This window comes from Pelmatolapia mariae, linkage group LG1 (assembly GCF_036321145.2).
Source record: "Pelmatolapia mariae isolate MD_Pm_ZW linkage group LG1, Pm_UMD_F_2, whole genome shotgun sequence".
NCBI classification, from domain to species: domain Eukaryota; kingdom Metazoa; phylum Chordata; class Actinopteri; order Cichliformes; family Cichlidae; genus Pelmatolapia; species Pelmatolapia mariae.
In genome coordinates this window covers 20,793,114-20,818,350 of record NC_086227.1, presented here as the reverse complement: position 1 = coordinate 20,818,350, position 25,237 = coordinate 20,793,114, and the positions used below count along the sequence as shown (strand labels likewise).

At 41.4% G+C, this 25,237-nt stretch overlaps 1 protein-coding gene and 1 non-coding gene across 4 annotated transcripts; both read left to right on the top strand.

Annotated features, from left to right (window-relative positions):
* Nucleotides 1–1,815: 1,815 nt before the first annotated feature.
* trim66 (tripartite motif containing 66) lies at nucleotides 1,816–19,750 on the top strand. 3 transcript variants are annotated; one of them, XM_063475209.1, is made up of 21 exons: nucleotides 1,816–1,844; nucleotides 5,453–5,668; nucleotides 5,916–5,972; nucleotides 6,116–6,152; nucleotides 6,820–7,033; nucleotides 8,358–8,487; nucleotides 8,818–8,934; nucleotides 9,043–9,157; nucleotides 9,403–9,549; nucleotides 10,663–10,780; nucleotides 10,997–11,820; nucleotides 13,119–13,157; nucleotides 13,641–13,850; nucleotides 14,690–14,795; nucleotides 14,891–14,972; nucleotides 15,066–15,246; nucleotides 15,812–16,671; nucleotides 16,770–16,893; nucleotides 17,177–17,251; nucleotides 17,903–18,055; nucleotides 18,178–19,750. In XM_063475209.1, exons 3-21 carry the CDS (start codon nucleotides 5,935–5,937, stop codon nucleotides 18,412–18,414), a joined length of 3,807 nt encoding a protein of 1,268 aa, XP_063331279.1. In that variant the 5' UTR covers nucleotides 1,816–1,844; nucleotides 5,453–5,668; nucleotides 5,916–5,934; the 3' UTR covers nucleotides 18,415–19,750. The 3 variants fall into 3 exon arrangements, with proteins under 3 accessions (XP_063331279.1, XP_063331271.1, XP_063331287.1); XM_063475201.1 differs by lacking the exon at nucleotides 5,453–5,668; XM_063475217.1 differs by lacking the exons at nucleotides 5,453–5,668; nucleotides 13,119–13,157.
* A 2,488-nt stretch (nucleotides 19,751–22,238) lies between these two features.
* On the top strand, nucleotides 22,239–22,309 carry trnag-ccc (transfer RNA glycine (anticodon CCC)). Its single transcript has one exon. It is a non-coding gene; the product is annotated as a tRNA-Gly (tRNA).
* Nucleotides 22,310–25,237: the final 2,928 nt, after the last annotated feature.

Below are 25,237 nucleotides of genomic sequence, written 5' to 3'. Positions count from 1 at the left end.
TTGATTCCAGGTGCCATGGTGCTTTTCTCCTGCCAGTGTCTTTATCGCAGTTAAGAGTGACATTTGATGTGAAGTGGTCGTGCAGAGGCTTTAGGATAAAGCTGGCCACGAAAGAATTTTTTTGCTTGAGCAAAAGTTGTGAAATCAAGTCATAATAACAGTGAACCTACAATTATGCTTTCAGAATGTAGTAAATACACACAAGTACTAGTATTTAATATTTTACTGTGGAATATTATCATTCATAGATGTAATAACTGAGAGTTTTAAAATCCCCCAGTCCAGCTGACATTACAGCGTCTTACCACTTTAACTTCCTGTGACCTGAGATTGTAGTTTGATTTCTTCTAGTTATTTGTGATCAGAACCTGATAAGTATGTAAACCAAACTTCCTCTTTGAACAGGAAGTTTACGTAAAAAAAAAGAAGAAGTACCTCCTCATATGAGGATATTGGTTTTCTTTTACAGCGTAGCACAATAAAGTCAAAGCTGCTTAACACAGCATGCAACACCTAATAAACAGAATGAAACCCAAAATATCTTCATGTAACAACACAGTGTCAGGAAGTTAAATGTTGCAGCTGAATCCAACTCTTATGTTGGTGGCTCTGTTATTTAAACAGATTTTTATTTTTAAACAGATTTTTCCTAATATTCACATGAAATATGTCTAGGAAAAAAGAAAAAGGTGCAATAATTTCCTTTACAATTGATTGCAGCTACAGTGGCATAAAGACATTCTCAAAAAAGTATCTAATTTTAAAATTAAGTAAATGTAAGCTCCTAAAACCACCAACATACTGCTAAAATTATGGCTGTACTTTAACTTGCGGACACCAAGGATATGTGCTGCTACATTGCCCACAGCAGCAGGGCAAATAGGGTAAACTGGCCAAGTGGCTGCATTAAAACTGGTCCTGCAGATTATAGTATCAATAATTCAAGACCAGGAAAGGATGAGTGTGTAGAGTGGAGGCCTTAAATTGGGAATATATACCTGCCACTTCTTTAATATGTCTAAGAAAATGTTTTAATGTTCTATTTGTGACCATTATGAACGACGGCTTCACTCGCTTGACTGATTTTAAAAAAAGAAATCTTTAAATGTTTTCACTGCTTTAATAATAAAGTATTCAATATCTTTATTTTATTTTAACTAGACGACTTTCAAAGTCATACATGATACTAATGTTGATGTTTGATTTGAGCGTTGAGATTTTAAATGGACCATTCACATGTCCGCTGAGCTTCTGGACATTTAGTCAGGCACTAAAGTCATCTGTGATTTTCGGATGCTTGCTTGATTTTAAAACGCTATCATGTTTTATTATGATAATGCACAACACTTAAAAAAACATAATTACAAAACGCTTAAGCGACCAAACACAATTAAACTATGAATTTCAGCTAATCTCCGGAATTTAACAGTTGAAATGATGCTGCAGTAATAACTCGGTGATAAAATGCGTAATATTTTATCACTATGGCACTTTTTTTTACTCAGAAATTGATACATGATGATGATGTGGAGTTTTAAATTTTGGTCACGTTGTGGAGTTGTTTGTAATTTTGTAATTACGTGTTTAAAATACATAATTTTGCATTTAAGTTTCGAAAGGTATTACACGTTAAGATTTTGTATCGCTCAGTGACGGTAGGCTCTAATTGTAAACTTGCAGTCTTCTCGCCAAGTGTCACACTTCAGCCTTGAGAAACGTCAGAAGTATTGCAGGACTATAAAATCTCACGATTAACTGCGAGACTTGGAATCTCCAAAATTTTGTCCGGGCCAAAGAGCGACATCCGATGGGGGGGATCAACACTCGGAGATGCTCGGGTCAAGGTAAAAGAAAAAAAGGAAAAAGAAAGGAAAAACTCTCTTTGTGCAGACGCAGGGCACAAGATGTGATGGGCAGGCTGACAGAAGCGGAGTTTCTCGGCAGACAGTCTCGTTTCCTCCGGACCAAAAACAACACTGTGACATCCTCACACGCGCGCACACTCATGCTTACCTGACAGGATGTTTTGCACGAGCCGTGCGCTTCGTGAGGGGATTTAATTTGTACACAGGCACAGTTTGTAGATGCTTAGTGGTGGAAAGTATCCGTGTGCTGACTTTGTGTTTGCGTGCTGTCCTTCTCTGTGTTGTGGATTGCACCATGATGCCATGATAGGGGCGGAATCTCATGCGCACTTTCTAAAAAATAATATCACGCTCAGTGATGCGCTGGTTGCTGATGCAGAGGCAGGCTGTGGATGAAGGGGCAGGTACTCTGCGATGTCTCTGACGTGCTCGTTGTTGTTATTTGAAGAAGCTTTAATAAGGTGCTGACAGCATATCCATAAACAGATGGAACAGGTAGCCGAACGCGTAATACGCCAGAAGGAAAATCACAGGAAATCCCGAATTCCCACAGCCTTATGCAGTGGGCCAATACAAAAACTACACATTACTGTTCACACTTAATGTAAGTTTCCCACAAGGGTTGGGTGCTATTCAGATACGGATGTGCTGTTTTACATTGTTTACAGTTCAGTCATAATGTAGCCTAAACACTAAACAGGTATTCATTGCAATAATTTGATGAACTTGTATTTATTGTTAAGCTAAAGCTAATTTTTTAACGCCTCGATAGGATAAAGAGGGTAAAAAATAGATTCTTTCATAATTATACATCCCATGACTTAGTGGTGTGCAGAAACTTTTTGTTTGTTTAGTTTGTGACATGTGCTGTGACTTGACTCACATAAAATAACTCCTGCACGGCTCTGGATTTCATATAGGCCAATTTCGTGTTCAAGCCACCCGCTGTGATGAACTTCTTGATATGTTTTTCCTCTTATTTATTGCGTGAATTGAGCTCCACGTATTCTGTAAGTTTTGCTTTGAATATTATACTAATATTATACTTTTTTCAGTGAAGTTTCATTTCAAATGTTTTCTTTTGCTTCAATGTAAAGAAATGTAGTTTAATGTAAATCCAAATCAGCATTTGACTACTACACCCACTTAGTGTAATTCCTTTTTAAGAAGCCTACCAGAGGACCGGCAACAAATTTTAATAAAATATTATTTTAGGTTTTGCATATATATTATTATATATTAATGTTGTGGCATGTACTACTATAAATGAAATGCAGTGGTTACCTATCGTGCTGTGCAAAATTTCCCGAGCTACCCTTCATTTCTTTATATTTTGGTAGGAAAATGGGAAATAGGTGCAATGATTTATTGAAACACATGCAAAAAAAGCAAAAAACTGAGATTTTACAATTCCAACAAGCTTGAAAGTCAATATTTGGCATGACCACCTTTCTTTTTCAACACAGTCTGAACTCTCTTAGGGACAATTTCTTGTAATTTAGTGTAATTACAATTCCTTTAGTGTTCAGGAATAGTTTTCCAGGTTTCATAAAGATTGAAGATTCAAAGCTTCTCTTTGGATGTTGGCTGCCTTTTGTTTCATTCTCTGTCAAGATGATCTCACACTGCTTCAAAAATGTTGAGGTTCGGGCTCTGGGGAGGCCAGTCCATGACTGACACTGTTCAGTCTTATGTTTTTCTATCCAGGTATGCTCTTACTGCATTCAAAGGGTTTGTTTTGGGGATCATTGTCATCCTGAACAACGAAGCTGTTGTCAATCAGATGGTACTGCACAGTGGATCAAAATCTGATGGTACTTTTCTGCATTCATAATCCCATCAAATCTGACAGAGCCTCCACTGTGTTTTACAGATGGCTGTAGACACTCACTGTAGTAAGTCTCTCTTGATCTCCGCTATGCCTATTGACAATATTTGGACTATAAATTTCAAATTTCATCACTCCATAAGACCTGTTGCCACTGATTTTCAGCACAGTTTTGTATAATATCATATACCTCAGTCTTTTCTCCCTATTTTCCTTTCTTAAAACGACATGCTTCTACTGAGCTCATTTCTGATGAGGCTTTGCTTTGCTGGATATTTTCCTGTTTCTTAAGGACATGACTTTCAGATACTGTTCATCTGCTATAGCTTTTATGGTTTTTGCCAATTTTTCAGCTAATAGCTGTTTGAGGATCACCTTGTTGGTTCTTTGCTAAGTTGCCTGTTATGTAAACACAACACAGGTTCACCCCTTGAGGGGTGGTTCAGGAGTTTTGCACAGAACACTTAATTACAGACTACCCATAATATCAACAGTATTGCCAGTGTAATGACTAACTGGGAATTTGTACTGTGCAGCTTTATGAGTCTTTTGCTAGTTCAGTGTTTTTGGATTTATGGCTTACATGCTGAGGCTGAACCGATGTCAGTAATATTACATTGAATATTAAATTGTGTTGTTAGCATATGTGGAAAGTAGTTTATAAGGAGGTAGCCATTGCAGCTTTAAAGAGCAATAATATGTGAGAGTTGTTCGTCTGCCTGCTTATTCTGCCCCCTGGTGACAAAAGAATTATAAACACCCCTTTAAAATAAATAATACTGAAAATAAATGTCATGTTATTTTATAGCCTATCAACTATACTGGTTCAACTACCCCACATTCAAAAGATAAACATGATGTGGAAAATATGTGTTTAAGACTTGTTTCTATCTTTAAATTAAATTGAGTAAGAAGGTCGGGATGTTTTTGTCACATGTGATGCCTTTCCTGAAGGAAGACTTTGCGTTTGATTAATATCTGGTGAGTGAAAAGTGAAGACGTTTTTTTTCCTGTTCATGGATTTGGTAACAGTGAGTTGTTTGAGGGGAGGAATAGTAAAATAGCATGATAATTTCAGAGTGGTTGAAGATAATCCCGCTTTCTCTGTGACCTCATCACCTCAGTGTTAATAGATGTTACTCGGGAGGTGCTTTCAAGGGAGAGATCATAGCGCAGGTTTCTATAATTGTGACGTCTCCGGAGATGGTATGCGTATCTAGTGCCAGCTTAGCAGAGCAGGGAAGCTGGCGGGAGGTTTCAACGTGAGCGATAAACGCTGTGCAGGTTGCAGAGAAAGCGAGTGCGCAGTTTGAAAATGCTACAGAGCTGAGTGAACGAGACACAGGGTGCACCACGACTGGCTAATTGTGTTTCAAATTGGGTCTTTGAGTTCACAATGGGGAATGGGATTGCTCTGAGCTCCCCCGCTGAAGTATCCAAGGATGAGAAAGTTGTCAGATTTTTAGGTCAGGCTGTAAAGGGTTGTTGTTAGGCAGATTTTCTCATAGGTCCAGATGCCACATTGGTTTAATTCAAAGCTTCTGGGTATTTGACGTGGAACTATTTTAAGTTTTGGTTGGTTTAAGCAGTAACCTCTTCTTTGGTTTCGTTTCTCGGCTTTTACACTATCTTGCAACTGTATCTTTGAAAGACATGCAAGTGTTATATTTATATTTATCTTTTCTGTGTTCACATCTGTACCTCTTCACTTTCATTGTACACTGCTCTGTTCATTTTAACGTCCTGATTGATTTTGTAGTTTTAGAAGGAATAGCAGGAGTGTATCCTAGTCCCATCAGAGCCTGACCCCGTTTCCGTGAGCTACGTTAGAGTGTAGCCCCTCTGGGACTTGTCCCCTCCTCGTGCTGACGAAGGGAAGAAGGCCACAGCTGGCCCATCCTAGCCCAGCTCAACTTAGCCTGACAAAACCTCAGCCTTGCATCACCTAATCCTGCCTGCTGCAAAGAACCTAAAGGTGCTTGCATTACAATTTCTCCTTCCCTGCTCATTGTAGGTCACTTGGTCTTCCTTCCTTTAATTTGGAAAGGCTTCCGGGGATATTTTGCCCTACAAAAAATAATTATGTTATCTCCCTAATTCCCAATTATTATGCACAGGCTTATTTAAGAAAAAGGATTAGATTTTCCCTCCCTTTTTTTTTGTTGGCTGCACCAGCGAGCAGTGAATGAATATGAACATGACACTTCTCTCCTCGTCTGCAGTGAGGGGTCCTACACTTGGATGATCTGGGGGAGGAGAGAGCACAGTGAGCCTGTCATGTAAGCCGCCTCCTCTGGGGCCACCTCTCGGTGCACACTGCTTCCTGCCTCAGGTAGAAGCCTCAGTGTTTCTGCTGCTGAGGCGTCAGGCAGTTCTCTCTCTCTCTTTCTCTCTCTCCTCTTCACTCCCTCCCGCTGAGAAGGCAACAGATCCCCTCGCAAAGCACGGAAATGGAGAAGGTAAGTTGTCGCATTTTTGCATCTTGTTTCCTATCTTTAATTTCTTTTTTGACACAACAGGAAATTATATTTCTTTCATGTGGCACTTTATGCACCGTGCACTTTCTGTATAGAGCTGGCATGTTTCTTATGTTTGTGTTGCCCTCTTCTCAACCCAAAAGTCTTGTTAGATGTTTGGAATACTCCTACTGTTGTCTCTGGACTAGAGTTTCAAAAGCGGATTTTATCCCAGAGGTGCTGTTCACGGCTCCAAAATTAGGCAGGATCAACTATAGATGACAAATGTCTCGGCAAGGATAAATTAATAAAAGTGAAAGTGCTCTTATAGCTTCTGTGCTTTTATTTTGAAACCAAAGACGATGTAAACAAGAGAGAGCATTTGAACATTTTATTGATGAAAACCAGCTTTTTTAGATTTCACTGTTAGATATTTTATCATGTTAGTTAAACTCTGTTGGTTACATAGATTTATCCACATGAGTCGCTCTACAAAGACTCTCGGAGGCATTTGCAAGCATGCAAACGCATAACAGCTCCTTAAAGTGTGATTCCACCTTAAATGAAGCAGCAGCACAAATTTTTCTGACATGTGCCACCCCATCTTTTTAACACATTGTCATGTGTTTGTGTATTCATTGTATGACTTAAGGCAAAGTTTCTCTTTCAGAGCTGCTCAGAGTGCACAGAGCCGACTCTTGCACAGAGTCTGTGTACGCTCTGCAACAAGTGGTTGTGTTACCAGTGCACAGATGTGCACCAGCATCTGAGAACCCCCAACACTTCCCAGTACATGGAATCACACCAGCAACAGAGGCCCAGTGCCACCCAGTTCCCAGAACTGCACCAGAGGGGCTCCAGCTCCCTGCCTCCTACTGGACAAGGCAAGACATTATTTTGATATGTTCGCTTTACAGACTTGTATGACACATTATTATATAGTTAGCAGGGCTGGTGTCTCTTTGCAATGATTAATGCATGATAGCTGCATGTATTTTTATGCACCTGTCTTTAACACGTGTCTCAGTGCTCGGATGATTTCATTTTTGCTAATATTAGTGTTTTGCTATTTTAAGCCCATCGCGTATGTTTGGCAGCTTTGTTGCCAGCTGCTTTTGCACAAGTTGTCAAATCATAATGAGCACGTCCCAGACAGCATTATTGTGATGTGGGAGGGTTAGCGTTTGGTTTGTGTACTTGTGAGAAAAACCGTGTGACAGCGCTGATAGACAGGATGTGGTCAGTCAGATCAGGCTGATGCACACAAGGTGATGCTCAGCTCTCTACCACAGAGATCTCTGATGATCTGCAAGCAGGAGGGGGGTTGGCTGAGGTGAGCCGGCCAGCAGAGAGCAGTAGGGTACGTTTATTAGCATTATCCAGCTAATGTTAGATGGATTTTCTGTGCGCCAAAAGCTTCTTATATATAGAGAGAGAGGTACAGGTGAGAAGCACTTTAGAGTGTGTGTATTAGAAGTGAGTTGTGGCTAATGGTACTTCAAAAGCCAGTTGGACAGCAGCTGAAACACTGACATCTTTGTCACTAAACACTCTTTAACACATACCATTGCAACCTCAGCTTCCTTCGGGTGCCACAACTGTATGCTGTCATTATTTTGGTGTTAAAGTGTAGCGCTAGGTCAGCTTTAATAATGCTTGTCAACAAAACTGGTAACAGTTTTCTTCAGTTTCTTTTCATGTATGTTTAATGCAACAGTAAGTGGACTGACTGACTTTTATTTTCAACAAAAACACCTTATTGAAAAAAATTAAAGAATCCAGGTATAAGTTACAAGTAGAATTTACATTCAGACCATTAGCTAGCAGGAGAATAAACAACTTAAAGAACCGAGGCTTGGTCTGGTCAGCATGGCACTTTAGAGGCGACTTCTAAGGATTTACAGCTCTTTAAGTATTTCACATCAGCATATCTGTCCTATACTGATGACATTAAAAGACACTTTGGAATAATGAAAAGTGTGCATAACTTATCAAGAAGACAATTAGAGGCTGTCATGTGGTCCTGTATGCCATTTGAGCAAACTTTGAGCAAACAGGCTGATGACACTGCAAGTCTTTCTTTTCTTCTAATGCGTTTACTTTAATGCTGCGTGCTGTGGGCCTGACTGTGAACTGCCTGTTGACTGCTGCTCTGCCCCCCTCTTCCCCTCTCCCTCCCTCCCCCTCCCCTCTCTGTATGTCGTTCAGGCCCGGGGTCGTATCCTTGGTCCCTCCTCATGTGCCACTCTCACAGACAGGAGCCCTTGGAGCTTTTTTGCGAGTCATGTGACCTTCTGTGCTGTAGCAGCTGTCACCTGTCCTCCCACAAAAACCACAGGTCAGTCCTCAGATGCACAGCACAAGGACACTGCAGAGAAGGGCTAACCACAGGTTAAAAAAAACTTCCTGTGAGCAGTAACACTCTTTAACTGCCTTGTCAGTTTTATCATCTATATCTGCATACACTACCCTTGGCCAGCCTAACATTCATTAAGTATTCATACCTTTTTGTTTTCTGTGATGTTAGAAAGCAGGAGGTGCCGCGAAGGTCACCTGCATAATGTCTTGTCCTCGGGGGAAACAAATTCAATTCTGGTGTTCGTCATGCTCAAAGAATAAATTAGTGAACTTTCTGCCTGGTGGATGCTGTGATCCCTCATGTGTTTAGGGTGGTGCAGATCGGAAAGGCCCTACAGGATCAGCAGTGGCTGTTTGAGAGTCTGATGGTTCAGGTGGAGGAGAAGAGGTCTGCAGTGGAGAACAGCGCTAAACAAATAGAGGAGAGGTTGGTTTTCACCCACACTGTCATTAAAGTCCAATTTCTGAGCAACTTTGGCCACAAATGGTGGGTTAGGGAGGGACTGAGACATTTGCCCCCTTTCTGTCTTTCCAGGCTTCACGGAGTGAAGATTGCACACAGGAAGGCAGAGAACCAGATTAAAATGGCAAAGATGATTATGATGAACGAGCTTAACAAACGAGCCAACCTATTAATAGAGCAACTGGAGGTAATTACTTTCTCTTTCCATCTAATCATCTCGCCGGCCACGAATCTACACGCAAAGAATCTGTAACTGCCACGATGCCGTCGCTAGCTCGTGATAAGCTGTCGCAGCTGCTTAAACCAACATCCCAGCACCTACATCTGTCAAAAGCTGTCTGTTGATTAACCCGCAGTCCAATCACAAGGCTTGCCTTCTGCAAGTAAGGACACAAAACTTCATGTTTACATTTGTTTTTTTATTTTCTACAGAAGATTGCAGAGGGCTTCCAGCAGCGTCTGGAGGACCAGCTGCAAGGGGCAATAGAGATATGTGGCCAGCTGGACCATATTCAGAAGTTCATCACCTGGGCTATGACCCATCACTGCACAAGCCCGGTGCTCTTCAGCAGAGCTCTGGTATGCATATGAGACAGTTAACAGACGTCGTCCCGCACAAGCACACGCGCACACACAAAGTCCGGTCCTGTGAGAGAGGTGATAATTAATTTTTTGTAAAGTAGAACAACATGTGTGAAGTTTCTTTTTATCATCTTTGAAAAAGAAGCCACACATTTACATTTAAAGGGGAACTCCAATTGTACTTGTGAAGGTCAGTTTGCTAGAGATTACTGCTCGGTCTGTGAAAACCGTTGTGCTGTACAATGCCCTCTGTGTTTTTGAAGGAGCAGCCTGAGAAAATTGCTCAAGTTGTGTTGCTGGCTTTAGTTCAGCATGAGAAAGAAAGAAGGCTCCGTGTGCTCTGTACTGGCAGCCTGGAGTTTGACATTTACCCGTTAGGTGGGGTTTAAAAATAGAAAAACTGCATGACAAACAGTGCAGGATCCACTGTTTTGGGAAATCCGCCCATGGATGGAAGACCTCTTTGTGGAAGTCCAAACCAAATCACTTAAGTGTTCTTTTAAACTTAATTTACATCCATTTGTCGTTCTGGTCTCATGATTTGTATGGAGACACATCTGTCCACTGACTCTTTTGTCACGTGGTGGTGTAGTGGGCAGCTTGGGGCCTTGTGCGTGGACCTCAAGCTGCCCACTGCATCACTTTTTTGCATTTGTCCCAGTCCAAAAGCATGCTCTTTGGGTTAACTGGTGCCTCTAAATCAGACAGCTCATGGATGTGAATCAACTGGAAATCTGTCTTGAGTGTAGTCCACCTCTTGCCCTATCATAAAAACCTTTATATGAAGTCCACTTTAACAAGCATGTTTTATCCCTTGTGTTGATTTAGTTTATTATAAAAAACTGAATGACATATTTTTAGTGAAAGGAACAAAGGAAATGCATAATCATCTACAAATATATGCTGGAATTTTCTTCCTGTTAAAAGGGAGTTTTTTCTTCCCACTGTTGCCGAGTTCTTGCTCACAGCGGGTTGTCTGATTGTTGGGGTTTCCTCGCTATCATTTAATGGTCTTTACAATATAAAGTGCCTTGAGGTGACCGTTGTTGTGATTTGACCCTAAATGAATAAAACTGATCTTTCATCTTTTTCATATTTCCTTTCCTGCAGATTTCACTCCAGATGCAGCAGCTCCTTGAGGCGTCACACCACTCAGATTCTTGGAATCCTGTGAAGATAAAATTCAACTGGGATGCTAGTTACTGGACGAAACAAATTTCCTGTTTAGGTAAAAATCAATCCGTTAATGCAAGAAGACTTTTAAGAACATGTTTTTCTAGGAGAAACCTCCTCACTCAAAAAAAGGAAAAAAATGTTAAGTAGACACAAAAGGAACCATAACCATGTATATCTGTTTGATAATTAATCATCATTATTTTGATGCATGACATGTGAAATACTATCTCTGAAACCGGGCTCTCACTGTGACTCTGTTACTCTGCAGGTCAGCTGACTGTTGAGGGGGGAAACTGCGCTTATCCCCCAGGGTTGGCCTGCTCCAGTATTATGAGACCCCAGCCCATTACCTGCTTGACTCTGCCACCAGTGTTTCACAGAGGACCTGAGCCGGGCTGTGGGTACCAAGCCTGCTGTGAGCCTCAGATGTGCTGCCTTCATGGCATTCATTCACAGCCAGATCTTCCCAGTCTGGACAAAAGCCAGCTGGACACCACACTTTATAACTCCAGCTGTGCTCAGCCGGCTCATATTTCTGCTTCCCAGCACCAGAACCAGCAGATCCAGAGGTTCTGGGACCAGGAGAGTTCTTTGCAGCGTCCTCCCCCTGCATCACCTGTCCCAAACAGAAGGCACAATCAGCTCAGCCGCAGCCGAGCATCTGCATCTCAGCCACAAGCTGCTGACTCACAACCACATTCTCAGTCTAAGTCCTATCTTTCTCATCATCAACACCGCAAAGATGTTCTTCCAAATACCCAGGCCCGGCTAAGTGCAGAGCGTGGGAGACCAAGCCGGCGTCGTGGGAAGCTATCGACCAGCAGATCTCTGCAACAGGAGCTCAGCTACACGGTTCTGGAAAGGGATCCGATGAGAGAAGTGGAAACGCATCGTGTGGAGGAGACCTGTGGACAAATAGCGGTTGCTGAAAGGAGGGAAGTGTTGGATCAAGAGCTACAGCAGGGCAGGAGGGTGCAGAGTCCTGTTCAACAGCAGCAACAGCAGCAGCTGCTGCTGTGTTTATCAGGTGTGAGAGAAGAGCAACAGAGGACCAACTCTGCGCTGACCGTCAGAGACCACAGAGATGCCAGGGTGAGAAATTAAGCTAAAAATGGAACCTTACCAACAGAGGATATTGCAATATAATATATACCCATATGCACATGCATTAAAAAAAGAGCTGAAGCTACAATATATTAAAAAAACAAGATGAAGAAGACAACAAACAATAAATGCGTGTTAAAGCAAAAGATTATACAAATGAAACAGAAATCTCGTTGCTGTTGTGTCAGGAAGGGCGACCAGCATAAAAATCTGCCAAATCAAACATGGCGACACCTTGAGAATAACCGATCAGCTAAAAATAGCGTTTTATATACAGTGTGCTTCTTGTACGCTCCTCGTTGTAGCAACAAAACTCTGCTTAAATCCAGCTTCATAAAGCTTCTTAAAAGCAGCAGAGTTGTGAACATTGTTTGACAGTTGGCCCTCAGATCAAAGCGAGCCATGCGGTGGGATTTTTGTGCACCTCAGCCTTCGGTTTTTCACTTCACACGTGGTTCTGCAAAGTTTCTAGAGGCTCAAGCGAAGTTTTTAACCCTGCTATGGTAAACCACACAAAGCTGTTTATATGTGCCTCTCAGAACCCGCTACTGTTTGGTCAAGCCTATTTCCTGTGAAAACAAAGACGTTCAAACACTTGCTTACACAAAGGCACCAAAGCCTGCATTAGAAATTGCTTAATGATGGGACGTTTAAGTCGAATGAAAAGCTCGGAGAGCCACGATTTACGCGTTTTGAAAGGGCTATTGTATATTTTTAAAATATTGACATGTAGACGAGTGTTGGAGCGTTTGAGGCGGCATTCAGTTTTAATTAATATCCATTAACAATTGAAACCAAAAGCAACACTTTATATTAATGCCAGAACGATCACTTCCCACAGCTGACAGCTAGCCTCAAAAACAGATGGCGCAACAGAAAGCTGCTCTTGCTTTCAAAAAGAAGGGATGATGGGAAAACAAAAGAGCTGCTCTGACAATTATAGCCGAGCACTTCAATGCATGCTTAAATCCAGGAGCTCGCTGTTCATCATAATCACTCGTGATGCCAGAGGTTTTAGCAGCCGCATAATCGCCCTTCTTTAAAAATTCTCAAGATGGGTGATTACTACCACAAAGATATGTTATTTTTACATTTTCAAGTCACAGCATCTGAAAGTGATATAAAGCCACTTGGGCACAGTCATTTGTGTACTTAACCTGTCATTAATGAGTCGCTGAGGGAATAGTGCGAGCTGCCAGTTTTTTAGCTCTGGTTTGCACTGAGATAAATTCCCATACCCCTCCGTGATTCCAGAGAGAAGGATTATAGTCTATTTTCCTCTACAGCCTGAATCCTGCATACGTTTCCCAGGGGGCATAGATCAGGTGAGTTTTTTAATCGCATGATACTAAGGAGCATGTGCTTGGTGTCAGCCTGGCCTGAAAATGTGTGATGGTGTACCGGAAAAAGAGACACAAGCCAAAGTGTTTTAAAAAAAGCCTGTTGGAAGACTTGGATCAGGTAAACTGTAATATATGAGAGAAACTGTGAGAGTGGTGGCTTAATCAAAGGGCCACACTGTAGCTCTCGGGTTGAATTTACATATGATAATTGGTGTGATATCCAAAGCTTTCATTGCTCCAACAATAACACTAATATATTCAACATGTTTGTAAGGATCGAGGTGTTCCCTGAATAGGCTCTGAATGATGTTTTTGTTCATTTGGTGTGTGCCCGTGTGTGTCCATCCACTTTTTTTTTTGTCTCCTTTCAGTTTTTAATGGCATGAACAGGTGCACCTGTGCATGCAATGCTGCTTGAAACCCCAGCTCAGTTGTGTGTGTGTATATATTTATGTTTTTTGACAGAGATCCACATCCCTGGAGGTGTCAGTGACAGCCCACGAGTGTGTATCTGATGTGCAGCATAGCAGCAGGCTGAGCCCTGGCTCGGTGTGCTCGAGGAGGAAGAGGCGCTCCCAGAGCATCCCGACAGAACTGGCAGCCCCGTCCGCCAGCCCTTACGCCGAAAGGCCCACAGGATGGGCTCGTAGCCTAGAAGCGGGAGCTGCAAATAAGGTAACCCCGCATCAGAATATGATTGCACGTGGGGAGGCTGAGCTGTCAGAGAGAATAGGACTGATCACAGTTAGGAGGTGCACTCGCCACGTGTGTTCAGCACTGTCATCTCTGGTGATACACAGTTCCACAATAAAAACTGTAACTACAAAACTAACTAGAGGAGAAAACAATACCAAGATCCACTTTGCATCGATGGACTAAGATGCTCAGTTGTCACTAGGTTGCTGTTTTTCCAAGCGCTTTTAAGAATTCATCTGCCACGTGAAGAAAGAGCAAAGCCTTCTGGAGGTGCAGAAAGAGCAGAATAAAAGGAATGCAGAGTTAGAAAGAAGTGAGCTTAGCACACCTGTGCACGTGTAAAGCCCACTTCTCATCTCTGCTTGAGCCTAGCAGCTTAGGCGAAATCAGCTGCTCGTGGCACGGTGCACCCACACCTCTGATCTGGTGCTATGCATATATTGGAGGTGCTCAATTTGATAAGGCGGAAGAATGAAAATGAGCGAGGGAGAAAGAATACAAAACGATGGTTCTGCTAAATCAGTTTTAATAGTTAAATTCCCAACGTCTGACAGAGAGTGCGATACTAAATCTGTGCAGTACTCTTGTAAAAAAGGAAAAAATAATAAAATCTGTGAGGCGTTTAGTTCAACAGTTTTCTCAGGAGATAAGCGAGGGAATGAGGAGCCTATTTTTCCAATCATTTTTGACAGTTACTGTCATTTGAAAAATCGCATGCTTGTAGAAACCTGCAGGAGTCGTTATTTGGTTTAACAGCATATTTTGCTGCTGGAGTTAGTAACTAAAAGAGTTTTACTTAGTGCTTATTTTGATTTCAGTATTACGTGCTGGATCCCAGACAGAGGAGAGCATCAGATGGGGTGCTCTGTGTGGCCAAGGAAACTTCAACTGAACCTCCTTTAATGTCCTATAAGACAGAGCCAGGTGGTTGAAAACACTCTGAGATTTTTTTTTCTTACATAGTCAATTAAAAAAAATAAACACATTTTCAACTGCTTGACTTTCTTTGTACTTTTTAGATCACCCCATCACTTACGTAAATGAAGAGATTGGTTTTGATGCCAACAAGAAATGCAGCTTCTCAAGTAACAGCCACAGCAGGTACGTATTGTCTTAAAAAAATGAAAGATCAGTCCATGCACAAATCATGAAAACAGATTGTTAACCTATTTTTACATCCCTCTAAATTAATAGTGATGTTCAGAACGACTCAGCAAGGCCCAGGGTTCCAGTCGTTTGCCTCGAGCGTCTCAAAATACTTGTGTCTCAGCTCCCACCGCACGGACGAAGACAGAGTGACCCTCTACCTGCCAGCGGGACGGATAAGAGCGAAACCCTCCCTCAGCAGAAAACCTGGCAGGATGTAATGCCCCAGGTGCGGTGCATTTGTTTCATTCAAAACAAGAAGGGAGATGTTTTAACCCTTTAAACCCTAACCCGTCACGGTTAGCATTTTTAGTAAGGGTGGGCAACTCCAGGCCTCAAGGGCCGGTGTCCTGCAGGTTGTAGATCTCACCCTGGGTCAACACACCTGAATCAAATGATTAGTTCATTACCGGGCCTCTGGAGAACTTCAAGACATGTTCAGGGGGTAATTTAGCCATTTAAATCAGCTGTGTTAGATCAAGGATACACATAAAACCTGTAGGACACTGGCCCTTGAGGCCTGGAGTTGCCCACCCCTGGTTTAAAGGGTAAATTAGGTTAGGGTTTAAAGGGTTAAAAGCACCATAGCAGGCATATAATTAGTTGTCACCACACCATTTATTTCATTTGTTTACTTGGTTATGGCTAAAGTGTGTTGGCTAGTAAGCTTTAGGGGTAATTTAGGATGACCCTGGCTAGCTGCTGTCCTCTGTAGTATTTATGCATGAGGGTTTTAAGAGATTAAACTATAATATGAAAAAAATCCCTTCCTTTCTCTTCTCTTGTAAACACAGGGAATAACAGGAGAATCTGAGACTAGTGGGGCCACCCGCGTGCTTGCAGCACCACAGCGACAAACTTGTAATGAGTCCACCGCACAGTCAGACTGCAGCGACAGCAGCACAGGGGTACCTGTTCCTCATAAAGAATCCACACTGCTCTCCGCTGACTCTGAATATGTGGCACCATGTTTCTATGAACTGGATCTGGATTCTGACTCTGATCCCAGGTCAGTCTCAGAGGAAGCAGTCATCTCTCAGGCTGATTCAGACCCACAGCTTGACTCAGATGCATCACCAGATTCTGACCCGAATGCACCGTCTTCATCTGAGGCTGAACTGGAGTGTAGAGCTGAGCAAAAGTCTGCAGAGATGGGGTTGTGTGGCGACTCAGAGCCAAGTCTGGAATATGAGGCAGATCCAGAATCAGATGCGGGACCAGACGGCCGAGGGTTGGATGCAGATACAGAATCAGGTGATGCTGAAACGGAGTCCGACATCCAGCCTGTATACGACCCCACTTTTCAGGGCGAGACCGATTCTGACGTGGTCTCCGATCAGCCTCCAGACTCTCAGGGCTCCGTAGCATCTGAGCTCGATGTAGACTCTGAACCCGAGCTGACCACCGATGACCCGCAACCGCTTCGCTCTGACCTGGATGAGGAGATCGGTCCAGGACAGAGGCCGCTCCTGATTGCAAATCCCGTTGTTCCCGGAGACACAGAGGAAGTCCAGACTGAGCAAGACAGCACAGAGTTGGAGAGTGAGGATTTTTGTGCCGTTTGTCTGATCGGAGGAGACCTGCTATGCTGTGATTGCTGTCCAAAAGTCTTCCACCTCTCTTGCCATATCCCCCCTTTGCCGACCTTCCCCTCGTAAGCTCACGTGAAATTTCAGCACAATCCTCACACCTCCTGTTAAACAGTTTACATAAAGCTGGTACTGCTAACCTAATGTGTCTTCCCTCATTCAGAGGTGACTGGGTGTGCACCCTGTGCAGAGATGTTCTACAGCCAGATGTCGACTACAACGGTGACAATGAGAGAGCATCTGGAGAAAACGCATCAGCAAATGTGCTGTCTCCATGTGACCAGAAAGTAGGTCAATACATAAGAACAAACTTATTTACAGCAGTCAATTTGATATGTTATAGAGGGTAAACAGCTGTCACTCATATTACCCGAGCGGGGTTCATCTAAATGCTAAAAAAATCTCCATAAATATCATGACTAACGAGTGTTTACGTACTTTAACATATCAAAATGGCTATAAAAAATGTATGCGACAATGACTAATGTTTTTTTATTAGTTTTTCTTTAACTGTGATCCTTCTGTTTCTGTCGCACCAGTTTTCATTCATGTTTGGTTGAATCTTTGCAGAAATGTGAGCGGCTGACACTTCTGATCCTCAGTAACATCCTGAGTGCGCCATTCCAAGAGCCCGTCAGTCCACTCGTAAGCTAATCAACATTTTCTTACAGTAAAGTTAATTTATTTTTGCAGAATATATTTATGTTTTCATTATACTTACAGACACATAGTAGTTAAGAGTTTTACTACCAGTCTAAAGTTTCCCTCATGGGTTTTATATGTAACACAGCTCTGCTCACATTCAGTTTTTGCCAAAGTGAGTGAATCCTTAGAGCTTTAAAATTGTGCTGAATGCATTTTCTTCTTCATAAAGTATTTACAAAGCCCATTTTATATGATATTTGAGGCATTCTATAATTGTCATTCATCCCTAAATCAGCTTACACTTATCTATTTATGCAACATTAGTTGTGCATTGTGTTTAAGCTGTTTTGTAACCCATAAACAAAACTTCAACAGAGAAACAGCTTACTTCCATGTTACCATATGCTATCAAAGGTAACATGGGTCTTGAGTATCTAACTTAGTTTAAGACTGCGATGCAAGCATGCACCCTGTGCACAGGTAGAAGCACGTCTGTCACAATGATACATAATGGAGCTCATGCAACATTAATGTGATGCATTTTGAAGAGCAGAGTGCTCCTGAGATAATTAAATTGGAATTGGTTTTAGAGAACTAAAGTGGCTGGGTGGATAATATAAGAGTCTTAAATGCCACTGCTTTCTCACACAGGCACGCCATTACTACCAGATCATCAAGAGGCCAATGGACCTGTCTGTGATCAGGGCCAAGCTCAGCAAGGGGAATACCCAGTGTTACAGCTCGCCCGATGAGTTTGTGGCCGACATGTATCTCATGTTCCGCAACTGTGCAAAGTTCAATTACGTAAGTTAAAAATCTAAATTCTGCTTGTTTCTGTGTATATACAGTTAATCAGTCTCGACATCTTCACTGGTCACTACTTCACTATAATTACTGTAATGGGATTTTCCCCCCCCTCATTGCAGCCTGACTCTGAGGTGGCCCAAGCAGGCCGCAGCCTCGAGGCCTTCTTCACCTCCAACCTGAAGGAAGTTTTCCCGGGCAGAGTCTTCCCCATGGCTGAGGTGGATTCAGACAGCGATGAGTACGACGAGGCTTACAGGACCACTGAGAGTGGCTTCCCCTGGCCAGAGAGAAGAGAGCAGTGCCACAGGAAGAGGAAGAGGAGGCAGTCTCTCAAGTCGAGGAGGCATCATTTCTAATTAGAGCTTAATAGTGCGCAACCATGGCAGCAAACATGTTATTTCTGTTTATAAATATGCTGTTTTTTTTTTTTTCATTTAGCAGCCAGAGGGAATGCACCAGTGTTTCTAAAAGCAAGCCAACCTTGTGGTTTGCAGTGATATAACAGTGCTGCCATCTGATGGCAGCTAAACATGCGAAAATAGGATTGAGAGTAGTAACTAATGCAGGAGTCATTATTATCCATGCAACTCATCGGAGGAGCTGAGTGCGAAAATGGAAATAAGTGACGATCACATTGTATAGGTTATGCAGTTGTACCTCTGTGGATCTCGGTTTGTTGCTTCTACAGCCATGTAGTGAGGTGATGCTGTAATACTTCCTTTATCATGCCATATTTTGCCTGCTAAGCATATGCTCCTGATACACTGCACTGCTTGCTATTTTCTGCTAACATAAAATACCTTATATATCTTTCATCACATGCTTTTTTGTACAGAGGATGCTGTAGTTGGATGCTTATTAATCGCACTTTGCATCTTTATTAAGTGGACTTTTTCAGGTCATCATAGCCCTGATTATACGCAGTACTCTGAAACTTTGTCGGTAAATTCTGTACTTACCATATTCACGAGTTTCCAAATCATTTATACACATGTCACTGTATAAACTTTTATTTTACTATATGAATGATTGCAGGCAATTTACATAGGTTTGATTATTGTTATAATTCTGTGTGTCAGTAGCTTTTTTTGAAAAGCAGCAGCAAATTGTTTAGATTAGAGGAAGACAGGATGTGAGAGATCGTGGGCACCGTAAGCACTGTTAGGGCTCACCGGGGCATTTTTATTGTTAGAGAATTTAATATCTGGAGCAAACAGTTCATGAAATGTAAAATTTCACATTTAGCTATCAGATAAGTTTGTGTATGTATATTGCATATTATTTCTCTTGGAGCAAAATCTTCCACTCTTCTCTTATCAGGATGTCTCAGGCTTACTGAAAGTCTAAGGTGTTGTTATCTTTGATTACTGATGAGTATAAAAATGTACTTGCTGCTGTGTGTAGAGAATTACTGTCGAAAGGAAATGCGTAATTTTATAAAAACGCTGTAGCACATTTCCTGTTTTTAACTATGCTGTACTTGGTTCCTGCAGCTTAATATACGCTTTGTGTGACTCATGGCGATGGATGTACAAAAGTAGCGAATGTACAGTATATGTAATGCTATTCCTTTTGACATCAGTAGATCTAATAGGCGTAAGGCAAAACTGCCATAGTTGCTGTCACTGTTTCAAGAGAAATGTTTTCTTTTTTCATTTTTTTAACTGTAATTATAAATGCACAAATATTAATATCAATAAAAAGCATTCATGAAAAAAAGCATTTTAGCATTCTTATTTAAGATACAGTACTGCAGAAAAGTCTGGAGTCATTTCTTTATATTTTGCTTCCAAGGAGCCTGACTTTCTTGTAACTTTTATGGTGGTCTTGAGAAATAGTTCTTTTTTGGACACTGGCCGCTTTTCTCCTCATTTTGCATGTTTGCTAAGCCACTTAAAACTGACCTATGAATCATTTAAGCATAAAAAGGCACCTGACTCAAGGGTTAATCAGTGTTGTGTCTACACATAACAGATAACTTAGCAAAAAACCCATTTAAATTGTATATTTAAGCACTTTGTTACTAGCAGCCTGTCAGAAAAACACATTTCCCCCTAATTTTATTTAGTTTGAGCTATAAAAGCAAAAAATAACACAATTTAAAAGGCATAAAATAGCAACAGCAAGGTGATTTCCAAAAAATGGGAAAGTGGAGGAAAAAACCCATCTACAGCAGATGAAAGCCATGTTGTTAAGAAAAAATCCAGACACGAGACCTGACTCATCTGAAACAGTCTCAGTGGAAGGGTGACTGTCAAGAAGTGGTTCTTAAGGAAGGGGAACGGGGAGAAAAGACGTATACAGGGACATATTACAAACGGCAAAGCAGGTTAAATGCTGGATCAAAACGAAGCAATTTTAACTTTATATCAAAATCCTGTCACTGCCATGTCACATACAGTCCGAGGTTATGGGTATGTTATAGCTTCATTAATGGTGTGTGGAAGGGTGGTAAGATTGCTCAGAATTACACAGACAAAACTGCAAAAATATTCAGAAAAGACTCTTTTATTACTTCTAAAACCTTCGTGACATTTAAAAATATATATTTGGTTGAATAATCTCTCAAATTGCTTTGATGCAACATAAAGTAGAGAGACTTTTTTTGTGAGCGGACAGAAGTTTTAAGAATTAATCAGATAAGACTAAAGAACTAAAAATTGTGTAATTAGTCACACTTATTTCCTTGAGATTTGACAGCCTTTTTGCTCTGAAGTAGTATTTTTTTTAAAGCAGCCACTACCATCAGCCTGTACCTATGATTGTAACCCAAACCTTCAGTGCAATCCGTCAAATGTAAGAAAGCAATCAGTCTAAAGGTTAGCAGCTCCTGGAAGCCCGCGAGCAGGGCAAAATGCACATCAAGCTGAGTTTTACGAGTTTCTTTTTACATTTGTTTTGAATATTCCCAAGTCATAAATCAACTAGCATGCATCATTTGAAGTTTTAGCTTTTAGTTTTATGTAATGAAATGCTTCTTAAAACCCATCGCTTCTTTGCCCTGATGTATGTAGAAGTGAGTCATGCAGACAGCACCACCCACGTAGTCTGCACGGTTCTTAAAAGGCTCTTTCATGGCCACTTCAAACAGAACACCATCAGAACACATCCCATAACATGTAATAATGAATATGATTGCCTGGAGAGCATTAAAGAGAGAGAGGGAGAAGTAACTTGCTGGACTCTTTCGGCTGCACAGACGTGATGTAACCCTTCTACGTGGCCCAGGAGACATCGCTGGCTCCTGCCTCGCGTCACACATGAGAAACTGTGGAGAAAAAAAAGTTGCGATGTTTTAATTGCATGTGAAATTTTTTTTTTTTAAAAGGTTAAAAACAAAACAAAACAATCCTTATATTTAAAAGTAGAAGTTCAAGAGTTCTAAGTGTCATAGAATTCACTTAACATAGGATTTTCTGCATCCGGATATTTGTTTTAGTTTTAATCAGACAATGGAAGGCGAGATTCATCGTAGGGATTTTAAGGGTTTCCTGGAGAGAGAAGGACATTTAACAGAAGCCCCCTGGTGATGCATTAAAGTGTTAGCATTGTAAAAATAAAATAACAACCCTCCTCTTGGTGCAAGTTGCAGTTTGACTTCTGTGACTTTTGTAGTTTGCTGCAAAAAGCCTGTGCTTTAAGAACAAAGAAGAAAATTCTGTTTTTACATTACACTGCTTATCCTCCTCTCGAGATCAGTCTGCTTTCTTATTTTTAACCAACACACACACACACACACACAGCAATAATTGTTATATGTACACTATTTTGGTCAGGAGGCCTCTTGCTATGTTTTATTTGTGAACAAGGCTTGTGACCTTTCAGTCTTCAGTCTTCACGTAAAACATCACATGATAATAATGAGACACTTCTGTGACCTTTGGTGAACAATGAAAAGGGCAGACAGAAATGCAGTGAGAGAAAAACGCGAGCCGGAAAGTGACGCAGGGAAGTTTGGAGTCTTTTAATGCTGCAGGGGGCAGAGAGGGGATCTAAATTGTGTGCCTTGCTGAGGTTAACTGGCACGTTACACCTGGAAACATCTGCTGGCATTTTATAGTCTTGGTAACGTGTCTGTGATAGCCATAGATTCTGTTTACGAGAACTCTGAAATTCAGAGCTGACAATTGCACAGACCTCACATCCACCTTAAGGAGTCTTTAAAGTTGGTTCGTCTCGAGCATCGCTGGTGTAGTGGTATCATGCAAGATTCCCATTCTTGCGAGCGGGGTTCGATTCCCGGGCGATGCATTTTAAGGGTGGCGGTAGCTCAGTTGGCAGAGTGAGTTGTGTACCAATTGGAAAATAAGATCGATCAGTTCTCGACTCCTTCTCCTCATGCTGAAGTATCCTTGGGTAAGATATCGAACTCTAAGCTTCCCCTGATGTGTCTGTGTGTGTATGTGCATTGACAAGAGTTTCTGAAAACTTGAGGTCGAGGTCACTGAGATTTGAACTGGTGTGAGTTGTTTAGTAGCACCTATGGTATTAATTTGAAAATCCTACGTCACCTCGTTGAGGTAATGTGTTCACAAAGTGGGGTAAGGGGTAAAAAGGCGCTTCACAAGAGGTGATGATAGATGTTTCTGAATGGGATGAAGCATAATTACATGCGGTTTTATTGTGTGACACAAGCATATTTATCAAATCATCTGTTGTGCATAATAATCTTAGAGGTATAAATGTCCTGACTTTGTTTTAGGCTGCTTGTCAGTATTGTGTTGCTTGACTTTTCTGCCAAATCCTTAAATTTTAGCACTAACTGAAGAGTGGTAGAGATTTTCACTGCGTTTTCACAGGGGACACTGGTGTTTGCAAGACAACTCACAGCATGTCTGAGCAGCTGGCACAGTGTTAGGCTGTGTACACTGGAGAGAGGATGAGGGACAGTTTTAACAGCTTACTTAGCTCTTGTAACATCATCAAGTTGGCTCCGCTGAGGAACAACGGGGCAGGAAAAGCAGATGAGCAAACACCGATCTCAACCTTTCTTTTCTGGAAAATTACTACATGTTTGTGCATTTATCTAATCTATCTGACATGCCTCCCATCACAGATTAAATGTATGTAATGAAATATAAATACTGGGAGAGGGGTTTTCGAGCACAGTGATGTGAGAATTATTTAGCTCTCTCTGGAATTAACAGAAAGAGTCTCACCTTCAGCTAACAAGAAATGACATTCATGTTTTTGACCACAAAAACAGCTGCCGTCATTCTATTCTAGAAAAAGAATAGGAAACAGTCAGTAAGCATTGAGCTATTTCTTCTACTTCTTCTTCTTCTTTTTGTTTTATAATGAGATATCATACTGTTAAAAAAGAAAAAAATGAAATTGTAATCCTTCTGTGAAAAACATGTATGCCCACTGCTACTTCATTTTGATCTTGCTACATCTTGCTAGTGTTGGGTTGGAACGACTTTATCCTTCGCAATTGCCTTAATTCTTCGTGACATAGATTCAACCAGGTGCTCAAACATTCCTCAGAGATGTTGGTCCAGGCTGACATGACAGCATCATGGAGTTGCTGCTCATTTGTCGGCTGCACGTCCATGATGCAAATCTCTCGATGCACCACATCCCAAAGGTACTCTATTGGACTGAAGTATGGCAACTGTGGAGGCCACTTGAGCACGGTGTACTCACTGTTATATTCAAGAAACCAGCTTGATTTGAGCTAAGCTATGTGAGATGGTGTGTTATCCAGCTGGAAGCAGACTTTTATAGATGTATACACTATACATGGTCAGCAACAATACCCATGTATGATGTGCTGTTTAAAACTAGTTCTAAGATGGCCAAAGTGTGTCCTCACACTTTTTAAGACAGGACAGACCCATGCTTTCATGTTGCCTCTGACTCAACCGTCACAGCAGAAGTTTGACTCATTAGAACAGGCAACAATTTTCCAACAACCATGCCACATTTAGAGTCACAGGCCTTGTGAAGCAGGGAAATACTGACTCCCTCTCTCTTACCATCGTATTCTCCCCAGCTGTTCTGCTGTGATTCTCCAACATTTTATTGGAGAGTGTGCTTCCATTGTCGTTATGTAAATATACTCATTAAACCAGTAATATTGTTATAGCATACAAAGATATGTAATATATGACTCTCATGGGTTTTCCATATTGTTTCTGTTGGCCCTAAACTAAATACACTATATCAGTTTAATGTGACTCAAGAAAACCTCCTTTACAGTCTGTTTCATATGGGTTTGGAATCAGCAATGTGCACATTTTACCACCACTCAGTGTTTATCTTACAGGCTGTAATAGAATGATGGTTTGCAGAAGGGTATAAAATTTCAATCTTCTTCTCTTCTGGTCTAAATTAATTAGCTTGTTTGCCCTCTCTGAGAAACCATGCACAGTAAATATAGTAATCTTTGTTCCATAATTTGACTAAGCTGGCATCATGCTGTGTTCACTGCCTCTCAGAGAGCTTTTTCATTTACTTTGCTTCACCCTCCACTTGTATTTATGCTACTGGCTAAGATTTGATTACTTTTAAAACAAATACTCATATTTTCGACTTGTTTTTGTTGTAGATTATACTATAAAACAATGGTCACCGCGAGACAGTTTTCATCCAGTCACTTTGCCAAATGATTTACCGAGTTTCTCAGCAGTTTTCACAATTTTTGCAGTTTGTGGACAATAAAGAAATCCATGCTTCTAAAAAGTCATCATTTTTGTAGTCAGATCAGTTGGTAGATGATATACTGCATTTGATCTCCACGCCTTCTTTTGATGTGTCAAAGAGGAAGCTGCAGGTGTATCCCGAGGGAGCCTGTGAAGTGACCAAATGTCCTTCCTGTATGCCAAGAGCGCCCTGTGGCAGATCATTGAGGGCCAAGGGGAAAGCAGCACTGGGTCAGTGACCATACATGTAGTTGTTGGTGTTAGCTGTTACTGAAGCTGAGCTGGATGACTTACTTTCATGAACTAATGAGCCCCGTTTCTTAAATCAGCCCATCAGTATGAGGATCCATGTGGTATGCTGTCAGCTATGGTCTGCATTCCAACACACTGATTTGGAGATTCCCTGCACAAAGTTCAGTTATGTTTGTGGCCAGAAAGAGTAAATCTGAGCAGAAGCACAGGGATGAAGACACTTCTGACTCATACTGGATCTTAAAGCACTCCATTAAGTGGGTAAATCAAATAACCTCTGTGT